A 16,622-nucleotide genomic window follows, 5' to 3' on the forward strand; every position below is an offset into this window, starting at 1 on the left:
AACACAGCATACACACAATATAATCATAATTAACTATGTACATTTAAAAAAATAAAAAGTTTTTTCTTTTGGGTATGCCGCGAGCTACCCACACTAGTGTTGCGATTGACTGGTCAATCGTGATCGACGTAATGAGCACCCCTGATTTATATATCATATCAGTTAATTAAGGTCATATTCATGAGAAATGTAGCCCTGACCCTTGTTCACCCTGTTTGGTCATATTGATGTTCCATCCCGGGCAAAAAGTGTAGATGCAGGTTATACTGTTATATCGTCCCTACCAATGTTGAGACCAAACATACACCCTTGGGTATACCACATGCAACACATATGTGAGTGTTTTTAGAAACACTACCGGTTAAGCGCGTAGACATTATTGCAGTGAATTGCCAACCGTTTTTCACTTAGTATGTATTGTTGTTTGTGACAACTCAGTCAGGAAATTTAGATTTGTGTCTTTTGAAGCATCTCTTTGCGGAATTTCATGGATTTTTTTTTGGGGGGGGGGATTTTGTTTTCACCACCAATCCCAAAATATGCCTCTTAGGTAATGAAGGATGCTAAATTTCCCATTGTAACTCATTAACGTGAGTGTGAATGGTTGTTTGTATTTAGGGTGGCCATACAGCAACCCCCAATTTAAATGTCTTGTCCTGCATCCAGCTCAGCCTCAACCAGTGCACTTATTTGCCCTCCCTCTCGGGGTTGGACCTGAACACAACATACGCCAATGTGTTTGTGAGTGCTCGCTGCATTAAGAGCAGCTACAGGTATAGGCAATCTTAAACAACTAGAAAAGTGCAATTTTACCACAACATCTGATATGTTATCGACTTGTAGTCACAACTGCAGATGAGTCATTTATTGTACCGGTAGTCAGACTGAACAAGAGGGTTGTTGTACGCCGTTAGACGCTTATCACATTGGACTCAGCATTAGTTGTTTGTGCTGGACTCTTGTGTTTTTTTTTTGATAATATTATAAATATTGTGAAATACTTTTCTGCACAACATGAAAAAAAACCCTCAAGTGTCACATCAGTGTTATGCTGTTTTCAACAAGGTGTTTTTCCTAACTGCGAGACTTGTTTCTTAAATATAAAAGTTCTACTAGCAACAGGAAATTCGTATTTTTGCATTTTCTTAAGTTTATGCAAGTTTAGTTTGCACATTAAAATCCATAAATGTTCTGCATGGTGGCACCGCACTTTGCAAGAGGGAAGTACTGGCAAAATAAAAATACTGTCATCGAATGAAATTGCCTTTCCTTAATAAATAGATTCCATTCTGTTACACATAGACCAAAATAATGATACCATATATGATAAATTGTCTTGTGATGAATAACATGTCTTAGAATCACTGGCAACACTTTATTTGAACGCTTCTGTGTCATAAAAGTGTCATAATTATGACATCTGTCATAAAAAAAATAAAAAAAATAAATAAATATTATATATATATATATATATATATATATATATATATATATATATTTTTTTATGACAGATGTCATAATTATGACACTTTTATGACACAGAAGCGTTTATAAATATATATATATATATATATATGAATGTTAATGACCGATAACACCTTACCCCAACCCAATTTGAAACAACAACACTTTTGCATCATAAGTGACATTATTTCACGAAATGACACTAATGACATCGGCCATGAGCATTCATTCATAGTTACGACAAGTCTCATGCCATACCAAATTGTATTGTTGTGGGAATATGCTTGAATTCAGTGTTGTTCCTACCCCTTCAATAAATGACACTAAAGTGTTTTTCTTTTTTTGTGTTGTATTATATTTGCTCTGCCATGGAGTGTTGACCAGTCTAGGGTGTACTGCACTTACCCAAAGTCACGAAGGAATGACTCCATCTTACTCATCACCCTAATAAGGACAATCTCAAGACAATTATGAATGTATTTATGTTTGAGTTTGTAAAGAAAAATGTAGTCTATGATTCCTTGTTCTGCACTTTTGATAGAGTAATAACATTTTTATCTTTTTCTCCTTCATGCTTTAGCTTGAATCCCTTTTCTCAAACACTGTAATTATTCTGACATCAACTATATGAAGCTAAACCAAAAACCTTTTCGGTTTTCTCAAAGCACTCAGTTATAATTAACCTGTTTGTTTACCATTTGAAACTGTGAATTCAGCCATCTTATGTCATATTTCCTGTCCGCAAGCATTCATTAGAAATCTGTTTGAGCCGGTAAGCGTATATAATAAAATTTCCGGCCGCTTATCTCACCACTTAGCAGTGACAGAAAATCACAAGCATCATATTAATGCGACACAGAATGTGAAGTATCTCAACGTCACACGGTCCCACACAAACAAAATCTTGTGCAATCCATTTTCATTCCCTCCAATGCTCTTTGCAGGGCTACAGGCATGTTATGCAACGATTACTCACCATTCAGTCATCCAAAACCACACCTAATTATTACTATGAAGAAGTCTCACTGTCACTATATGTGCATTGCACCCTACTGCGACCACAAGGGAGTTTACATCCTGAAACTTGATGACTTGATGAGACATCAGTCACTCTCTTCAGAAACATTTTGTTTAAAGAAAGTTGGTCTCATATGCAAATTAATGTCTTTACTGTAATTGGAGGTTTAAAAGGTAAAGGTTGCTGAAACCACAGTAGAATCCAGTAACAAACATATTTTGCAAACAGCAGTATTTGTATAACAGGATAGGATATTTATGAATTACACCTTGTATAGTAAACACAACTGCAAAGCTTGCTAACATGGAACATCAAACTCTAGATTCAAACCTGGAACTATCAGAACTGTGAGACAAATGTGCGAACCATATGTTTCAGAACATAAGTGATATAAATAGCGTTGAATAATATCTACTATCTATTATATCATATTATTTGTAGTGTCACTGTTTTTTTCCATCTCTTTTGATCTCAATTCATCAAATAATGTCTGTATATTTTATCCTACTGGCAAAGTGATATTAGTCTTACAGCAATCTGTTCCAAATCAACTTCTAAATGGCAGAGGCGCTGGCATTTGTGTTAATGTTTATTTTTTTGTGCCCCACCCCCTTTAAATTAAAAAAAAAAAAAAATTGCATAATTTATCTTTATGTGTATATTTATATGGCGGAAAAAACACAGACAAGGCTGAAAAAGCAGCTTTTGCTCTTGCAGCCTTCGTTCAAAAAAACTGCTGTATTTTAAGCCAAAAGAACTGTTGAGTTTGCTAGAACAATATGTCTATATGTTGCCATAGCTGATTCATGGCGCATTAAGCCCCTGAACTATTCTTAATTTGTCCGTTTTACCCTGGAGACCCCCGTTTACAGACGTTGCTCAACCGCTTTTGTTTCAACCTAGCCATAAAGAGAAGGTAAGTAATTATATTTACTATTCAAAATGTCTGTCATTTTTATCTTAAAATCATTAATTGATGTCTAATATTTAGTTTAAAAAAAAGACTTTAAAAATTAATCACTCACATATTTTAGACTTTTAAACAAATTATGTCACAATGAAAAAATTGTGTCTCTAAATAAGTCACCGATATCTACCTCATAACTATCGCTTAATTGGATTGTTTTTGTTACTGTTGAATTTTCCCCAATATTTTAGATGATAAATAATCGAGCCAATGAAAAAAAAAAAAAAAAACGTTTAAGAGGGTAAATATATGAAAAAGAAAATCTCGACCACTGCTTGATGTCTGCGATTTCTGCCTCGCGAGCCTTGTCATATTACCATGTTTCACCCATAAAATCCCCCAAAAATCCGGCTGTGGCCATTCACAGCTCTTTCTTGACACTTAGTGATACATGCTACATGGAGTTTTTGGATCGAAAAGAGGTAAGTACGCGATAATATCTCGTTAAAATCATGGTGTCTTTAATCACGCACTCTCATGCTCTCACTTCCAGTTAGGGTTTTGCTGTTTAAAACATTTTTTTTTTTTTCAAAAATGCCCTTCTTTTTATAAATTTTTTTGTCCTTCAGAAAATTGAGATTTTAAGCTTTCCTATGATGTATCACACATACATATAGGACAATTTTGAAATTTGGCCAAATTGGGGGTCTCAGAGCGGAACTTCAAGTCACCTGAGTTTTTTCCGCCATATATTTGTCCTATATTGTATGTTGTGGTATGGCCTCCATGTGCCTGGAATTAAGTTCATCGTCATCATCAAATTTATGGAATACAAAATGAAAAGATTTGATAAAAATATAATTCGCTTTTAAGATTTTAAATAAAAGATGTGAAAATTCAAGACCGGTGTGCGGAAAAGTCGTAGCTTAACAGAGTGCAGAGGAAATTGTCTCCCATTTGTTTTGGGAATGTACATACTCTCCCATATTTTGGGTTAGGGTTAAAGTTTAGTCCAAAGTTAAACCCTCATTGAAATTAGTTTTTAGACATATTTTGTTTGGCCTATCTAACATTGACAAACTAGAAATAGATAAAAAAAGGTATGTTATAAATCTTATTTTAACTCTGGCAAAATTTCACATTCACTGTGGAAAATATGCGAATCAAAGACCAAATTTTTGTGTTTTTGGAAAAATGTTTTCTTTAAATTTGGGCAATTGAAGTTCCTCTTTAAACCCCAAGGCTATCAGGGCCAAAAGACATCGCAAACAATACAGCTTGTGTTGAAAATAACCCCGACCCTTTTATTTATTATTTTTGTTGTTATTGTTGTAAATTGTAGATATTATGTGAATTGTCTCGCCCTATGTTTGTCTATTTCTATGTGCTGTTAATAAAGTTTATGTAACAAAAAATAATAGCCAAAGTAAAAAAAAAAAAAAAGAACAAATTTAACAGAGTGTGAATGGCGTCATCTAGTGGTAAAAAAATACCGGTGTAGTAATACTTGTCATGACACTTTTTTTTTTACTAACATTACTGCGCATGCGTGTATCTGCCGCCATCTTGTCCCGTCTTTCAAAAAAAAAAAAAATTACTTAAGTTTATTTATAAATTCAACTCAAATTCAAACATATGCAAATAATATGCAATACATCAAAATACACACATAAAAACACACAAATGAATAAACCTTAAAAACATTAAAGACGTAGATTTGGACCATCATTTACGCTGCGATATCGAAAAGAACAATAGAGGGCACTGGTGACCAACGTTTATAAAACCACCACTGTCTGCCAACCCAGAAACATCTAAATTATTCGAGACACCACAGGATTATGGCCGCACATTTTAGCCGGTTTAATTATCCACAGAGAGTGAACATTCAAATTAACATACTGTACAGGTAAAAGTAACCAACGGTCAAAGGGTGCTTGCGTGCAGCGCTATAAAGGAACAAACGCCTCCGCCCACTCCTCGATGCTAGCAGGTCATGTGGCCTCCCCCACTGTTTGGATTCAACTTTGGGCAGGCGGGGTAGAGATGGAGGACAAATGCAAACCTGTGCATATTCCTTGAGAATCAAGCAAGTGCACTGGTTTAATATGGAGCAATTACACTGATATTTGTGCAGTTACACAGGAAGCTCGGCACTCAATTCCAGTCGGAAGACATGGAGATAACGTCGGACGGGGAGGTGACAGAACACAGGTAAGTGACAGCCGTGAACGTGAGTTCTTCTGCGCTGAAGTTTGAATAATAATAATGATAAACATTTACTCCACAATTAACTTTTAACGACGTAACAACAGTGGCCAAAATTGTGCAATTATAAAGGTGATTGTCAACTGTCAAACTGTTAAAAGCTAACACCTAGCTGCTAGGCTAACTACTAGCTGTCATACATGTTTGACAGTTCTCAAATTGATTAACAGAAACGTGATTACATTTTATTTGTCGTTTTAGTTGTTGGTGTTTGTATGTGCTGGAGATTTATGTGCTTTGGATGCAAACGCGTTAAACCTCGTCTTTCACCTGAAACTCGTAAGTGGGAACAGTTCTGAATTGGAATTGTTCTAGTAGTAAGGCCTGCCTAACGGAAGTGCTGACACAAACACAAGTCATAGCCTAGTACTCCTCTGGTGCTGTTGTTTTGCGTCTGAGTGCGGTATTCAACTAACTAAAAAAAAGCTCCAGAAAGATTTTAGTTTGTGGTTATTGCGTTATATATCTCCTTTTAATGTATGAGTCATTTTATCCACATCTGATTGTAATCAAATCGAATTTAGAATCAAAGACCTTTATTATGAAGTAATACAGAACTAAACAGGGCAATTGTCATTTCATAAGTCTGCACACCCTTCCAGAATATGTGAAATAAGATAATAATTCCAACAGTGATAACAACATGGCCATCCCACACAAGTTTGTAACATGCACACAGGCACATGCACACACAATAAAGGCATTGTTTATTCACAAACTTAGCATTCTTTCTGGTTGTGGAATTTTCCTTCTCGAGGTACAACATGTACTCATTTATAAATGTATGTACAATGCATCCCTTATTGAATTGCTATACCATGTAATCTCATAGGTCCTTTCAAATAAGACTTAAACCTAAGCGTGCTTTTTCCAGGGTACACTTTCGCAAACATTTTCCCATAAGTCACTAACGGTGGGTGTTGCAGTCTAAAAATAAAACCTCAGATATTTCCTCCCAAAATTTCATTTATATTTTTTTCACAGATCCCTCTCTCCCTCCTCTCACCCCTACTGTTAAGGAGGCAATAAGAACAAAGACAAAAAAAAATCTCAAAACAAGAAAAAAAAAAAAGACAAAAGTAAGATAAAAACTTTTGTCTTAAATATATTCTTAACCTCTCCCACTATTTGTGCTATCAGCCCCCTAATAGAAGTACAAGTGGTACCTCTACATACGAAGTTAATTCGTTCCAGGACCTTTATTTGTAAGTCGAAATGGTCGTATGTCGAGCAGGATTTTCCCATAAGAATACATTGTAATTCCATTAATTTGTTCCACAGCCCGAAAACCTACACTAAATTCTCAATAAAAATTCAATTACAAAGTGCAAAACAATTATATTATGAAAAAAATAGTAATAGTAATATAATAGTAGCAATAATACCTGTAATAATGTAACAAATCGGGTTCTAATGTGGCAAATGTGTTTGCGTGGTGTTTTCTATCATATGTCTTCATGTCAATAGTAGACATGTGCCGGTTACCGGTTTCACGGTTTACCGTGGTGTGAAAACGTCGCGGTTTCAAAACCACTAAAATTTTCCGTCATACCTTAGTACGGTATTCGCTATTTTTCATGTGCCAAAATGCAGCCGAAGTGGCTTGGTGCGGCACCGCTCACCCCTTCCCGTTTGTTGCCGTGAGTGTCACTAAACAGCCAGCAAACCCAAAAACAAATCCTCCAAACACAAGGCGTACTTTTCTTCAATTTATTGAGCTCTCAAATCGTGGTGAAATGTATAAATAAATACATTTAAAACGTTGTACAATTGTATTTTTCCACGTGTGATTAGGTTCAACAGGATAGCAGTAGCACCATTAAAAAGTTCGCCAAAAACAAAACACACATTTTCCTTTCAAATTCAATATACAAACTAACTAAAACTTACAAAGATGAATGTTAGCCTAGGCTAAACTGGGAGAGCAGCTTCTTTTATGTCTCACAGCCGCTGAGTGAGAGAAAACCTTGAATGAAGGGGGGAAAGAAAAAGAATCGCGTCAAAGATCGCTAATTGAGAGAGGAGGTCTCACTCCTCACTTTTTTTTTTTTTTTTTTTAGATGAAACCTTTCCTCAACAATATTTACATTTTAAGTAATTTATAAAACGAACTCATACATTTTTAACTAACTTATTAACTTATGAATTCTTTGTTCTTTTTAACACAAAGGCATGGTATCATGTAGACTAGAGTTGACACAGTGGCTGAAAATGGCGAAACTTCACTTGAGCTTCCCCCCTCAAAAAAAAAGTCATACAGTATATGTTTTTAATTTTATTTAGAAGTGTTTTTACTTTTTTATAGCAATTATTTTGTTCTTACTCTAATATTGAGCAACTTGAGCTGTGTCTGTGGGTATAGTCTAGGTTCTATTTATTTTAATTTTATATAATATTTGTTATTTTTTGTTAATTTATTTATTTTCACATTATATTCATGTTCCAGTTTGCAAATATGTTTTGAAAAAATCCTGTTCAATGGATTTAAAAAATTTTTTTTTAAACCCATACATCTCAAAATTTTGGAGCTATAATTGCAATACCGTGAAACCGCGGTATTTTTGCTCACGGTTATCGTACCGTGAAAATCTCATACCGGCACATGCCTAGTCAATAGTAACTGTAAGCATCACCTTTTTTCCTTTTTTTTTCACCACCTGCACTAGCATTGTTGGAACTCATGTTGATTCCTCTGCCATGCGTCCGTCTTGCCGCAAAACAAAGAAACTGCGGTGCTGTCATAGATAGTCGTATTTAGAGCATGTCGTCGGATGTAGAAACAAATGGCGAGTCAAATTTTACGTCAGATGTCGAAAAGATCGTGTGTCGAAGCGATCGTATGTCGAGGTAGCACTGTAATAACAACGCAAAGAAACAAACTGGTTTTTAATCGAATCTGTTGAATACATGGTTGCTTAATTTGCTTTTTTGTTAATAAAAACAAACTTTTTTTCAATCAATTCCCAATAAAATAAACTCATATTCATAAAATTGATTTATGCTGGGAGCTAGTAAGTACTATTTCATTAATTTACAGTATACTGTACAGAATTTGAGGCAATGTTCAATAAAGCCAAGGAGTTGGTCGGAATTTCATCCTTCCTTCCCTGTAGCATATTTCATGACTGACTGTTGATGAACACTTCACATGTCATCTGAAGCCACGTGACTTGTGTTCTTTATCAAACCTTCAAGAAATGACTATAAGATAAGACATTTATTTGTTGTTAGGATTTAGTGATAGCTTCCCAGCAGCCTGCCAGTCTGCTGACTTGAGGTAAACAGGAGGAAGTCCTGCAGCATAAGAGCCAGCATTTAATGGATTCATAAAACAAAACCTTTATTGAAATATTTAGGCCATCAGACCAGCGTTCCACAGCTTAGAGATAAGAATGCAGGATAGTTGTGGGATTTGGGTGGTCTCTTTTTAGAATACCGCATACCATCCTGAAAGCAATGGACCCATTTAATGTTGTTTTTCTGAGTGTTCTGTTGTAGACACTGAACATATAATGGATGACATAACAGCATAAATTAATTGCACTTGTATTATGGTTATAGCCAGGGGTGCACATAAGTGGTCCGCATGCGCGCATGCATACTGGACGTAGACAAACGCACTGGCCCTCAACGGCTTCCATACGCTTTTGCGTACCGATGGCTGACCGCTGTATTTGCGGCGGACACGAGAAAATAACTTCTCAAAATGTCGAAGAGGCAGGCCACACTGAGTAATTACTTCCGTGTTCCCCCACCCCCGTCAAAAGACAGACAGACAGACGACAGAGATGTCACCGGAGCTACCGAAAAAAGGACTTTTGCTGAAAAGTGGCTACAGGAGGTACCATGGCTAGAAGCAAATGATGCTAGCACGGAAATGCGGTACAAAATGTGCCGTGAGAATCCCAATGTCGCCGATAAGAGCAGCGCATTTTATGTAGGGTCAAAGAATTTCAGCCATCCAAACTTTGAAAAGCACGAAAAAAACAGAGCATGTGGCAATTAAGCAAACCATCGATGTCAAACAGGACCCCACTCGCCCTATGGACAAGTGGCGGAATAAAGGTAATGAACAGCGACATGCACTGACAAACGTGTTTTTGCTCGCATTTTACAAAGCTAAACATGCACGTTCAATGAGGTCTTATGAGGAGGACATCACACTTTTAAAAAGGCTTGGAGTTAATGTGGGAGCCGCATAATGCCCTTTATTTTGAATTGCTGCTTTTTATTTCTTTACATTTCACTTCAAACTAATGGCAATTTTGTTGTGCCAGTTGATGTTAATCAAGCATTAATTGTTAATATAATGAATTAAAGTTAATTGGGTCTAAGTAAAGCTTGTCATAAATTTATCGCATCAGGCGGGTCGGCTCTCAAGCTCAATGAGGACCAAGTCACATCTCCAGGTCCTCCTCTGAGAACCTGGGCAAAAAAATTATGTGCACCCCTGGTTATAGCACAGTTTTTATTTACACTACAATGTTTACTAACAATTTAGGCCTTATTTTAACAACTTTTGTGGAATATGACTGTGGATATTCCAAAGTTGCTACCAGCTCTCTTGATATTTTTATGAGTGATTTATCTACAGCAAGATTAGCAGGAGATGATTTGTCTGCCATTTACAATGTATTTGCTGTCAGCACTTTTATTCTGTTGCTGATTCTGGATTTATTGAGTTACTGGATCTGAGCTGTATACTGGACTGTCTCAGAAAATTAGAATACACAATATTCTAATTTTCTGAGACAGTCCTGTATATTGTTCTATGTAAAGGACGTCAGCCAAGGTCGGCCCCCCACATTTTTACCACGCCAAATCTGGTCCCCTTTGCAAAAAGTTTGGACACCCCTGCTTTAAATGGTGGATTAATGTACAGGACTGTCTCAGAAAATTAGAATACACAATATTCTAATTTTCTGAGACAGTCCAGTATTCCTGAAAATATATTTGAGTTGACATGCGTAATAAATTCAACCACAACACTGCAAATGCCAGCATTTCTTCTGTGTCCTTCCTCATTCTTGAACTTCCTCCCCTTATGTTTTTATCCTCCTCCTCCTCCTCCTCATGACCTGTGTAGGCGCGAGCTCTGGAAGTTGCTGTCCAGCCTGAAGACCACAGTGGAGGGCCTACTGTCCACAAACAACCCTAATGTTTGGTCCCGCTACGGTGGTCTGCAGCGCCTGCACAAAGACATGAACAACATTCTCAGTCACGGTCTGAAGAATGAGCAGGCAAGAGTACAGTAACATAAGATTTTTATGAATTAGCTGACAATGGATCCATTTTAGTGTGAAATGCAAGCAAGTCAGCCCACTTTAATTACTCTAATCTTTTTAGCACATTGAGAACTACAGCTGAAACCATGTGCTGTACTGTAAATGAATGCTGAATAATATTAGTTTACAGAAAACTTTATTTTACAATGTTTCCTTTACTTGATTCTAAAAATATGTGTGACGGAAATGTTAAAAAAAAGTTTCATTTTTGTTTACACAATCAAGCATCATCATTTTTTTCTGTAAACAACACAATTAAGAGTTAATGCCTACACTGCCTGATAGCTGCAAGAAATTCTCACTTTGTAACAAATTTGAAGCCTGATTTTTATATTCATGACATTCTTCTCTGCACCGTGTCAAATCAAGCACACGTTTTCCTTTTCACTTTACAGGGGTTTTATGTTGTTCATGGTTCTTTGTAAAATATGACAAAATTCCTCCCTTTGAACGACGCATCATAACTGTAGCAAACAATAATTTTAGGAGAGTGGATTGTCCTTCTGTAATACGACTATTACTAAAGATACACGATAATATCGGTTACCGATAATTATCGGCCGATAATGGCAGTTATGACATCACACAGATAATCCAGATATTAAAAAATTCAACCGATAATGCAATTTGATAATTATATACTTGATTTAACCTCCAAATGTGCGCAACCAACTCAGCACACCTGCCTCCTCAACCCCTCCCCTCTCTGAAGCGCCTGAGGGAGGAGGGGTTAAGGAGGCGGAGTTACACAACAGAGGCAGTTGGAGTGGAGCTCATGGCTCATTTTTCCGTATGTGGAAAAAAAACGACACTCGCCATCTGCAAAACATGCACTGCATAAGTTCCACAAGGCGAAAAAAAGCGTCCTCATTCAACATAAACCCGATCAGCCATTTAAACCTGCATCACAAAGATTTTTGGAACGAACACGAGGCTGCTGCTTGCGCGAATGCTATTGCTAATGTAAACACACGAAGCTAAACTACGGGGCTTGTGTTGACGGAGAAACGCTGCGGGGAACAGCACCAGGCCCAAATATGCGGCGGTGAGCCGGCCGGGGCGGGCGTCTATCCGGTACGAATGTAGCTGCCGCTGCCACTCTGGTTTAATTAATCAAGCAGCACGGCCAGACAGAGGCTGGCGCGGGTGTTAATTTGGCGGCCGGACGGACTGAAGGGCACAGGCGGGAGGAGATCAGTAATGCATTCAATATGTAAAATAACGAGCGGCCAGATGACTTTGTAACGCTGCCTTTATTTTCGGCTTAGCAAAATTCAGGCACAATACAACGCGCACGGGGACGCAAGCTCCAACTACGGCCTACTTGTACTGCAGTGTATCAGCTTAGCTGCCGTAAAGCAAGTGTCGTGAATGCCGCAAATGTAAACAAAGTGCTGCCATGACACAGTACGTTGTAAATTTATGACGTCGTAATAGGATCATTCTTATATCTAGTCAACTAATTTTCCCCATCTTGTTTTGAGTGTTAAGGACTAGTCAACAGATGAATGCGCCAGATTATTCCACTTACTTGAAGTACGTAAATATTGCCGTTTGTTCTTATTAAGTCCATACATCTTTAAAAAAAAAAAAAAAAGTAATTTTTCACCTAAATCAAGAAAAAATTGCTTTCAAATAATGTTTTGAACCATACTTATTCTTGAATAAAGAACATTTCTGACAAACACGTTTTTTTTAGGATTAAGTATGATCATTACTTAAAATAAGATTGGTAAACTTATTTTCAGCTAACTATTTTTATTCAAGAAATCTGAGTGAAATACACTTGAAGCGCTGGCAGATAATTTCACTTATTTCCAATAGATTTACACTTAAAACTGACTAATTTTAAGGAGGTGTATTTTTACAGTGAAGTAATGTTATATATGGTAGGAATGTCTTACTTTTAAAGGCATTTTTGTGCAACTTAGGTATTTACTCTAAACAGTGAAGTAATGTTATATATGTTAGGAATGTCTTACTTTTAAAGGCATTTTTGTGCATTTTAGGTATGTACTCTAAGTATTTGTTGCCAAAAGTTTACCGTTACACAAGTCAGACAATCTGTCAATATTTAGATGGTGGAATTATGTTGCCAAAAGTTTACCGTTACACAAGTCAGACAATCTGTCAATATTTAGATGGTGGAATTTACTACTTGTTCACATTTGATTTTGAATAAAAAGAGCAGTAAATTATATTTTTGCACAGTAATATTTTCTCTTGTCTATACTTAAATTTTTAAAAATAGAATTATTGGCTTGACATTATCGGTTATCGGTTGGAACGAGGAGGATATTATCGGTTATCGGTATTGGTTGAAAAATGTATTATCGTGCATCACTATTACCCAATGTAATTTAACAAACATGCTCAACTTGATGTGTGGTGTGTGGTAAAGTAAAGGAAGGATAACCTAGATAAAGGGAAGATGGCTGGATGTTATTGAGAATGTTTTTATTTAAAGCAAAACAACCAATATTGTAATGCACATTCCAGCCTTTTGTTAAGTACAATGCAGTCCATTCCCTTTGTGGCTCAATTATCAGTATCAAAAGCCCTTTAAATTTTTTGTTGTTGTATTTAAATAGACATTTCTTAACCTTCATTCTTCATTCCTTGATAAATTGCGACCAGGTCATGTAACATTCCACTTCAAACTTTATTGATTATATCAATATTTGCTAATGAAACCAGTCCAACATGTTACATTGTGGTATTACATCAGGTTTTGGAGAAACGTGAATCTCTTACTTGCCAGAATAAACTTGATTAAGATATACATATTGAACAGAAAGGTATGAAGATCAGCCATGATGGCAAATTGAATACTAACACAAATTAAGTGCCTGCTTGGTAAGATTTTTTTTTAATCCAAATTGACTACAATGTCACAACTTGGGAGTAATGTATAGGTGACTATGATATGACTATGGTGTAATTATACTGACTAAGCTTTTCGGGCACTTTCAGGTGTATTACAAGCAGAGAGACTACTGGCCATTTGTCTGGTGTGTTCGTCATATCAAACCCCACCTTGCCTCACATGTTGAACAGGTACATGCACCTTGCACATATGTACAGTAATACAAGCATCTACAGGTCCAACATACATAAAAAAAAAATATTGTGAAGAAAAGGTCAATATGATGAGGGGCGTGGCACAGTTGGTAGCTGGAGTTGTCCTGGGACCGAAGAGTCAGCGGTTTGATTCCTGGCTACAACTGCCCACTATTGAAGTGCCTCATTGGGCATAGCAAGAGCTCCGTTGGTGTGTGAATGTGAGCTAATTTTAAGCGCTTTGGGTATAATAAAAACGCGTAGATAAATATGCTATACAAGTATTCTGCATTTTACCAATACTGGAAGTTCATGGTTTCACACTATAATCTGTTGAATAATTAAAAAAACCTGCCAAGTCTTTCAGAGTCTTTAAACAGTCTCTTGGTCATTAAATTGTTTCCAAACTTTTAAACCAAGAGACATATTTCATGCTGAACAAAAGAATAATCTCATGCACGCCACCTTAATTTCTTTGGATTGTGGAAATTATCTTTGCTTTTTTGAGATCTTCTGGTCAATTTTAATTTCTAACAAAGACCCTATTTAAGTGATTTCTTGATTAAACAGGTCTGAAGGCTTGGATTTGGTCAGTGGAAAAGAAGTGTGGTTTCAAAAAACTGTAATCCAGTAATTTTACAATTATTATTTCACACACGGCTAAGTTGTTTGGTATATTTTGTTCCCTTGATGAATAAAATTACCATTTAAAACCTGCATTTTCTGTTAACTTGGGTTATATTTGTCTGATATTTACATGTATTTTAATGATTTAACAGGGAAAACAGAAAATTATGAATTCCTGAGGCCGCAAATTCTTTTTCACAGCACTGTACCTATAAGTTAATGAATGAAACAAAACACTATATACTATAATTTATGCTAGCTGGTATAGGTTTAAAAAAACAAAAAAACAAAACATAATTTGCATAAAGAATCTTTTTTCCTTCTTCAAACTAATTTCTATTTTTTTTCTTTTCATCTGCCCATAGTTCAGTCAATTGGAACCCGTCCTAAGCAGCAGGATGCAGAGTGCCGGTGAGAGTTACAAGGCTGAACGCTGGTTGCTTTACAGCTTGCAGGTTCACATACTATCCGCTCAGCTCAAACCTCTACTTAGGCATCAAGGACATACAAGAAAATACTACAACGGTAAGATACTTGTTCATGAAATTGCCCTATCATATTCTATCATTGCCCCCCCACCCCACCCCCTTCAACGGTACTTCATTTTCATTTTAGAAGATGCCTTCTTGCTCAGTGAGCCACACGTCACTGCCATGTTCCAGTGTCTTGAAGCCGTGGAGCAGAATAACCCCAAACTTTTAGCTCAAATAGACACCGTGGCGGTGGGTCTAATTTTGGTTTTGACTGTTAATTTCTAATGGTTTTCTTTGTACCTTAATTGATTACAGGTCCTGGATCTAATCTGTTCATATTTACATCCTGCATTCTATAGCTGTCCCCTCTCAAAAACCCGCCGTGCCTCGGCCTTTTGAAGAGCCAGAGCCTGTGCGTGCTTCCTGGGGCTGGCGGGCCTTGGAGAAGCGCTGACTTGGCAGCCCCAAGAGAATCTTTAAACCGGAGGCTCACCACATCCAACTGCTCCCTCAGAGATGTGGCTGTCACGACCAACAAAGGCAACATGATAGGAGGCGACAACAGCGCAAGTGAGAGAATATTTGCATATTCCCGTTGAGCATTGTTATCTGCTGGTCAACATAAATGGTGACGCAATGTATTTTTTTCCCCTAGAAATCTTGATTTTTCTTGTAGAATTATGAGAAAAATTTATAAATTGCATCAGGGTTTGTGTTATGAATGCATCTCCAAATTTGCTGTGATCTGTTTTAGATGCTACCTCACAAGCTAGCACCTTTGGTCCTCCTTGGGTGTGTGTGACCAGCCCGCAAGAGAGCGGACAGGATGTGACACCCCCTTCCGGTCCCTCCAGCTCATTTTCAGAGTCACTCTCGCCCTCCTCCCTGCAGCCTGATAGGGGAGATTTAGTTGACAGTGAATATGATGATGGTCCAGAGTACCTTGCCATTGGTAACCTTGGCCAACGCAGTCGACGAAGCACCCAAAGCTCCACACACAGCAGCGAGCTCAGCGTGAGCCAGGACCAATCCCTGCAGCCAAAATCTTTGGCTCCACCACCACCCAGGCGCTCATCTTTTTCAGAGGGCCAGAAAGAGCCAGGGCGTGGGTCTCGCGGACACACACGGTCATTTTCCGATACAGGGATTAACCACAAACTCAGGAAAGGTAAGTAAATTCCAACTGGTGTCAATCTGAACACGAAATTAAAATTAATTTTACCTACTCTGTGGAGTATGTAATGTGAATACACTGCTGTAAGATGGATTTAAACTGCATTGCAATGGATAATCAATATTCACAACACAAACACTGAAAATTAGAGGTATTTGGCTAAATTCCGTTGAACAATTAAGTTGCAGTAAACCAATTTAAAAGATGTATTTTCTAGATATAGTTTTTAATGGAACGGCATGGCTCAGTAGTGAAAAAGTTGTTGCCCAACACAAAGGATGTAGGTTTGATTCCCCCACCCTGGAGACCATGTAGAAGTGTCCTTTAGCAACATAGTGAACTCCAC

At 37.2% G+C, this 16,622-nt stretch overlaps 1 protein-coding gene across 3 annotated transcripts in view; it reads left to right on the forward strand.

The window, feature by feature from the left end:
- The first annotated feature begins 5,172 nt into the window (after window positions 1-5,172).
- The window catches only part of rubcn (rubicon autophagy regulator), a 30,047-nt gene continuing 18,597 nt past the window's right edge, over window positions 5,173-16,622 (forward strand). For 2 of the 3 annotated variants that reach the window (XM_057841918.1, XM_057841920.1), the window contains exons 1-7: window positions 5,173-5,603; window positions 10,744-10,897; window positions 13,916-13,999; window positions 14,995-15,154; window positions 15,245-15,351; window positions 15,462-15,672; window positions 15,857-16,270. In XM_057841918.1, coding sequence (XP_057697901.1) covers window positions 5,566-5,603; window positions 10,744-10,897; window positions 13,916-13,999; window positions 14,995-15,154; window positions 15,245-15,351; window positions 15,462-15,672; window positions 15,857-16,270 — 1,168 coding nt within the window. In that variant the 5' untranslated portion in view covers window positions 5,173-5,565. The remainder of the gene's footprint in view (window positions 5,604-10,743; window positions 10,898-13,915; window positions 14,000-14,994; window positions 15,155-15,244; window positions 15,352-15,461; window positions 15,673-15,856; window positions 16,271-16,622) is intronic. The other variant, XM_057841919.1, reaches the window with a different exon arrangement.

Source organism: Corythoichthys intestinalis, chromosome 7, assembly GCF_030265065.1.
Source record: "Corythoichthys intestinalis isolate RoL2023-P3 chromosome 7, ASM3026506v1, whole genome shotgun sequence".
NCBI lineage: Eukaryota > Metazoa > Chordata > Actinopteri > Syngnathiformes > Syngnathidae > Corythoichthys > Corythoichthys intestinalis.